This window comes from Gossypium arboreum, chromosome 9 (genome assembly GCF_025698485.1).
Source record: "Gossypium arboreum isolate Shixiya-1 chromosome 9, ASM2569848v2, whole genome shotgun sequence".
Lineage (NCBI taxonomy): Eukaryota > Viridiplantae > Streptophyta > Magnoliopsida > Malvales > Malvaceae > Gossypium > Gossypium arboreum.
Window position 1 is genome coordinate 84,988,965 of NC_069078.1, and position 7,439 is coordinate 84,996,403.

The 7,439-nt window shown below is 33.2% G+C and overlaps 1 protein-coding gene across 1 annotated transcript; it reads left to right on the top strand.

The window, feature by feature from the left end:
* On the top strand, positions 1–2,285 carry LOC108455965 (F-box protein At2g02240-like). Its single transcript, XM_017754550.2, has 3 exons — positions 1–390; positions 687–805; positions 1,741–2,285. The coding sequence occupies exons 1-3, from the start codon at positions 124–126 to the stop codon at positions 2,147–2,149; spliced, it is 795 nt and encodes a 264-aa protein (XP_017610039.1). The 5' UTR covers positions 1–123; the 3' UTR covers positions 2,150–2,285.
* Positions 2,286–7,439: the final 5,154 nt, after the last annotated feature.

The following is a 7,439-nucleotide window of genomic DNA, read 5'->3' on the forward strand; positions in this document are numbered from 1 at the left end:
AGTCAAAGCCAATATTTTTTTGTCCACAAGCCAGCCTGTTGCTTTTATTAATTAAAAAAAAGAGAGAGAAAAAATCCTTAACTATTGTTATTGTTCCATTTTTTCCATCGAACGAAAAAGAAAATGGAAATCACAAGGATATTACCGGATGAATGCCAGAGTCTGATCATATCGTTGACTTCACCAGCAGATGCATGTCGATCGGCCATAGTTTCTCACGCTTTCAAAGCGGTTGCGTACTCTGATGCAGTGTGGGAAAAGTTTCTGCCGTCTGATTATAGATCAATCCTTTCAGGATCATCATCATCATCATCATTGCTTTCTCTGGGAAAGAAGGATGTATATTTTCATCTCTGTTTCCATCCCATTCTCATTCAAAATGGTACAATGGTAATCCCCAAAGCTCACACTTTAATCTCTTTCGATTTTTGTTCTTATAAGCTTCACATCATGTAATTAAACGCTAGTAAACGATGTATATGTATATGTATATGTGAGCTGCTGGGGGTACTTTACTTTGGATTCTTGAGTTCTAGATGATGAAATTGCGTTTAACTTGTCCCAGAAATTCTTTAAGATTAGGTTTGGGTATGGGAATTCAAGAAGATAGATTTAGAAAAGAGAAACATCCATAATTTGTACTGTGTTGTACTTTAGCTCCATGTTTGTGGTGGTGTTTTAAACAGAGCTTTCAGTTGAAGAAAGAGAGTGGGAAAAAATGCTATATGTTGGGGGCAAGAGCACTTTCAATTATATGGGGAGATACACCTTCGTATTGGACGTGGAAATCTTTACCCGAGTCCAGGTTTGCCATATTTTCTATGTTTATTGCGTTTGGGAAATCAAAAATGTTTTTCATGGCAGAAGCAATGAATTTTGGGGTCAAATCTTTTGTGAAAAAAGTGTTTTTCTATCGAAACCTTGAAGTCTTTTTATGTTTTGAAAGTAAAAATTATTATTAACTATTTAAAAGTATATAAAAATTAATTTAATTTAATTAATTGAGTTTTAGTTCTATTGGCATCCACATTCCTGTCAATATAAAAAGACATGAGTTTAAGTGCGGTAAAACGCATTATAAAAAATAAATATGATCAGAACAGATAATGAGATTATTCAAAAAATTAAATTAATTTATAATTTATGTATCAATATATTAAATTATATTTTAACCTTAAACCATAATTTTTTTCAGAAACGGAGAATACTAAAACTTAATAAATCATATTATTTCAAGGCACTTTTCAATTATATTTTTTAAAAGCATTTTTCAGCTGTATCCACGATAGAAAACAAACTTTAATACTCTATTAAATGATGTAAAGTTAAATCAAATTATTGAAATAAGTGTCATGACATACTAAGTAATGGTTTGGACTTTCATGCTCTCTTAGCATTAATACTCATGGTTTGATATAATACATCCGCATTCAATACAGTCCCTGATATAAAAAATGTGGTAAAAAATTTTTGGTTTCCAAAACATTTTAGTGTATGGCATTTGGAAAATTTTATATATTTATATCTAAAAATAATAAAACCAGTCTAAAAACCAAAAACAATATTTTACTGGTTTAACATTGGTTGTGCTATGAGTAACATAACCTTACTAGTTGTGCCAACTGCAATGCTAAATAAAGCTTTAGAGCATGGAATTTTTTTTTACATTGATGTTATGTTATTTATTTTCATCTTCATGAAATTCTCTTTGTTTTGTTCTTATCTCGAATGTTTTAATAGGTTCTCAGAAGTTGCTGAGCTCAAACTTGTGTGGTGGCTCGAGGTGAAGGGGATGATTGACATCAGAATCTTATCTTCCAATACAAACTATGCAGCATACCTTGTGTTTAAGCTTAGAAACAGGCGTACAATTGGGTTTAGGCATAGAGCCGTTGGCTTTCATATCAATGTCGGCGGAATCACCTCAACGGAAGTGCGGAGGGTGTCGTTAGACCCTTCACAGAATGAGACCCAACATGTTCGAGAGAGAGAAGATAGGTGGATGGAGGTTGAAATGGGTGAGTTTTTTAATGAATGTGGTGATGATGGAACTGTGCAGTTTAGTCTTAGGGAGGTTGATACAAGTTACTTTAAGCAAGGCCTCATTATTGAAGGAATTGAGCTACGGCCTAAAGATACTGGTAGCTAGGTAGATTCTGGATTTGAGTTTGGTAGGCCTAAAGATACTGGTAGCTAGGTAGATTCTGGATTGGAGTTTGGTAAGCTCAGCCTGTTCGTTGTATGAATAATATTTTAAAATTTTCAAGCTGTGTGTTGATTTAAAATTATGTATTTTTCAAATTTTTTTTCTTCTATTTATTAGTTTTACTGAGCAATAGATAAAAAGAAAATTTTCTACCAAGTACATATATACAACGAAAAATTATAGTTTTCATCTTTTTATTTTTTTATACATTCAATTTTTCTTCTTTTCAATTCTATTTTCACTCCACCAAATAGCCTAAAAGAACGGATTTCAACAATAAAGTTCTAATAATTATTGATCTATTTGTTCAATAGTTCATCATTGATATTAACTATGTGCTTTGGATATCATTGAATCAAATCAACAAATACATTAATCAAAAGCCATTAAAATGTGTTTGTAACAATCTGTGAAAGCTAAACTAATAGACATAATAATATAAAAAAAGCAGAGGGAAAGAAAAGAGATGAAAGTGGACATGGCATATTGCTTGAGAGAGTGTTTTATCTCGATTGGATCCTGTCATCGACATCGCCAACTGATGTTTGACGATCATTGGGTTTTTTACTAATATGGGTTTAAAAATTTTTTTTAGTCACGCCTGTTAGAGAGGCGCAACATAATATTTTAATAATAATTTTTTTAATATTATTATTATTATTATTATTATAATTGTATTTAAAAAAAAATTCGAGTAAAAAACGGGTCGCGTCTGACCTGTAGGCGCCACATGTGGCGCATGCTGCAGGGGCGCCACACCCTGCAGTCTTACCATGCACTGTCATTAACCTTAACCCTCCCCAGTGTATTGTCATGTCAAGATGGGGAGGGATGAAAGTAATTTGTATAAGACAAAAATTGGGGACTATATAAGGTCCTCCCAAAAATGTTTGTGCGTCCAGGAAGAAGCAAAGAGTGAAAAAAAAAAAAGAGAAGAAGAAGAAGAAGAAAAAAGAAGAAGAAAAAAAGGTTAGTAATTTTTATAATTATATTAAAATTAAATTGTTAGTAATTTAGAATTATTTGATAAATTTTTGTGTTTGTAATTATTTTAAAATTAATTTATTAGTAATTTAAGATTATATATTCTAAATTATTTTGTTTAGTTTAATAATGTTAAATTTATTTTGTTAAATATTTTGTTATAATAATCTATTTTAGAATAATCTATCGACAATCTATTTTCGATATAATAAATTTTTAAACCCATATTAGTAAAAACCCGAATTTAGTAAAGAAAAGAATTTTTTTAAAAAATTCTAATGAGATTGATTTTGAAGGAAAAAGACACGGTTTTTACCTATTTGGTATAAAAGAATTTATTATATACAAAAATAGATTGTCGATAGATTATTTACTGAAAATAGTTGTGCAATAAAATTATTTTTAGTAGTGTATTAGTGTATTGTGATTTTTTGATAATGTATTTTAAAAAATGATTAGGTTATATAAATTGTTAGTGTTTAGTGATTTTACTGTATTATGATTTTTTAGAAATGTATTTTTTAAGAAACTAATTTTATAGTTATTTTGTGTTAGTAATTAATGATTATAAGTTGTTAGTGTTTATAGTTTAGTGTTTTATGAATTTTAATGTAATTTTATATAGTGTAAATTTATATTATTATTTATTTATTTGATAATTTTTATTGATTGATTAAAACTTTGATTAAATTTGTTGTTATATAATTTTATAGGTTGTGTGAAAGAAACTACTTAGGTATATTTCAATTTCAATTATTTTTAATTCATATGTTTTTAATCTTTAGATAATTTATATTTATTTTTTATTGTATGTAAATGATGGGGAATTATGAGATATTTATCGTATTTTGTTTCTAAAGTTTTGAAATAATTTATTGAAATTTTTGAAATAAATTAAATAAATTTAATTTTTTAATTGCGATTTATGACAAATGGATTCATTGATCGATAATAATAATCACATATCAAGTAACATTAATGAGATGGTAATGAAAATTTTATTTGTTAGTCACATTATTTGTTGAATGAAATTATATTGTATTAACTATTTCGTTAATATAATAATGTCAAGTCGAGTACCGCGTATTGAAGGGCCATATTCATAGTGTAGGGTTTCAGCCGGATGAACGCCTAATACCGTTCTTAGAGTTAGTCGGGTTTGGATCAGCAGCATTGATCCGGACTTTTAATCTACGATATGACTTGATTTCTGCCTTAGTAGAGCGATGGCGTCCAAAGACCCACACATTTCATTTGCTGTGTGGGGAGTGCACCATCACGCTAGAGGACGTTGCATTACAACTGGGGCTCCCCATCGATAGGAATGCGGTCATGGGCATAAGTTTGATCTCCAGGCCGGCTCGCATTTGCTATGACTTACTTGGACGCTCGCCAAGTGAGGGAAAATTTGCCACCTTGCGGTTTCATGGCTAAAGGCCAATTTTGAGCATTTGCCGAGTACTGGCACTGAATTAGAGGTTATGCAGGCCGCTCGAGCTTATATTATGCACCTTATAGGAGGTGTACTCATGACGGATACAAACGGCAGTGACGTCCACTTGATGTACTTACCGCTACTATCCGATTTGCATAACACGCGTTTATACAGTTGGGGGTCCGTAGTGTTAGCCATTTTGTATCGCGAACATTGTCAGACGACAGATCCCTCTGCGGTGGACATAGGTGGATGTCTCATACTGCTGTAGTCGTGGGCGCTTTAATGGATGCCATTCTTGGCATCCATTAGTAACCAATCATATACATTTCCACTCATTAATAGGTGATGAATCTTTACGCTTTACAGCAATTAATTGTCTCTTTTTTCAGATTATATTGTTCTAACAATTTGTTTTCATAGATGGAGCACGAATCTAGATATCGGGAGGTCATACACGGTTCCGATATACCGTCTGATGATTGAGAATCATTCTGGAAAGGGAGTAAGTTTTTTTAATATTAATTTTATTTTATTATTTTATCTCACTTGACCCACGTTAATATAAAAATGTTATGAACTGTGCAGTTCATTTGGATGCCATATTCTGTTCCTGAAGTTACAGTTGTTATTCCATCGTATGCTCAGGTCTACTCACACTTATGGTGCATTAGCGCACCCCTTATCCATTTTCAGACGGTGGAGTGGTATCATGGCGATCGGGTACTCCGACAGTTCAGTTGTATACAATATATCCTGACACAGCCAATACGATTGGATGTACAGCTACATGGCATGACTAGGAGGGGAAGGCATGGAACTGATTGGGGAGATGAGCATGAACAATATATTACGATGTGGAACAACCGGCTTAGTAGGGTACCTCAGATGGATCGTTGTTTGGATCTGCAGTCATCGCCACAGTACCTACAGTGGTACTATGAGAAGGGGAAACCATTTTTATTTGGTGGGCGGTCGATGGTAGTCCCCCCGCATACGACACGAATTGGGCAGCATTTACCACATCCGTATCATACACCAGAGCCGAAACTGGAGTCGAAGCCAAAGCCGGAACTACACTCAGGGAATAGTTCTTATCATCCAGATTTGGGAGGCGATAACTATTTCTAGGGCTTTTCATCCCACGTATATCATTCAGAGTTTGATATCTTCAGCCCACCATCGTACTCCGCTCCTTCCGACTCGTATCCACCACAGTACTCTGCTCCTTCCAGCTCGTATCCACCACCATACTCCGCTCCTTCTAGCTCGTATCCACCACCGTACTCTGCTCCTTCCAGCTCGTATCCATCGACATTCTCTACTCCTCCCGGCTTGTATCCACCACCATACTCTACTCCTCTAGAGTCGTATCTACCGTCGTTCTCTACTCTGTAATACCCCTTACCCGTATTCATTGCTGGAATAGGGTACGAGGTATTACCGGAGTTTACGATTTTTTTTTTATATTCAATATAGCCCCTTTATAAATATCTAACCTTCCTTGCAATATTAAATCGAGACCAATCCACTTCAACCAAACCAATTCAACATATTTTCAAGATAAATTCATGCATATTTATAAGATAACGTCATCACATACCCAAAACCAGGTTTGTTAACCATACTAATGGCTAACTTTACATTCATTTCACGTTAACATTTACTTTATTAGCTTATACATGCCATTGATTTCCAAAATAAAGTTTCTTTATATACCGAAATCCTGAGGTTGATAGTGTGATGTGTCTCCGACCAAATCCGACCTCCAAACTCTTAACACTACAAAACAGGGAAAAAGGAAATGGGGTAAGCACTTCGTGCTTAGTAAGCTAATGTAACAAGAATTATACTTACCTAATATTTTCAATACAATACAATAAACATTCATATATCCATTCAATGCATTATTATCCTAATATGCGCAAACTTAACATTCTAGTTAGTACAATAATTTTCATGTACCAATAATATATACCATGATTGATAAGTTCATCAATATCATAATTTCCATTTCCTTGTTATTTTTCCATATTTATCCCGTTAAATTTATCGAAATTTCGATGGATTTTCAGAGGTACACTTTTAGTGTACAATTCCGGATCCGTCAATTCATATTCATGCGCACATTTCCATTTCGAGAGCACACTCATGAACCTCAACCTTGCGGTGGAATTACCGGTCGAGCTAAATCCTCGCAACGATAATTCAGAGAGTATTATCGGGATTACCATCCAGCTAAATCCTGCAACGACAATTATTCTAATGAGCTTGGATCTGAATTACAGTCAAAGCTAAATTCAGACCCTAATTCGGATTACCCGCCTGCTAAATCCATTTTACACATATTCTTCTGGAGAGCTATATCGGATAGGATCACCGATGCAGGCTAGATCCTTTTACCGTCAATTCCTTTTCGAGATCCATCGAATTTTCCTTTCATTCAAACGGGATTTCTTCCCATTTTATCAAATATATCAATGTTTCATTAATTTTCATACAATGAACATTCAAATCATATTGACATCAATAACATACAATCTCAAGCAATTTAAGAATATAATTCAAGTTACACGAACTTACCTTGATACTTGTTCGTGTACAAAAATCTACTAATCCTGAGCTTTTTCCTTTCTTTGATCTAGCTTCATATTTGAATCTTCTGGATCTAAATAAATAAATTTAATTATCAATTTAATACATTTCATGTTCATATGCAACATTCTCTATAATTCAACTATTATTATTTATAGTTTATTCAAAGCTATCTATTTGAGTCATGTCACTAAATTATTTATAACTCGAGCTACGAAA

What these genes read in the sequence shown, in the direction of transcription:
- LOC108455965 (XM_017754550.2), top strand. Translation starts at nt 124, where the DNA reads ATGGAAATCACAAGGATATTACCGGATGAATGCCAGAGTCTGATCATA. An exon ending in TCATTCAAAATGGTACAATG is followed by an intron (nt 391 to 686) that starts GTAATCCCCAAA and finishes TGTTTTAAACAG; the next exon opens with AGCTTTCAGTTGAAGAAAGA. An exon ending in AAATCTTTACCCGAGTCCAG is followed by an intron (nt 806 to 1,740) that starts GTTTGCCATATT and finishes ATGTTTTAATAG; the next exon opens with GTTCTCAGAAGTTGCTGAGC.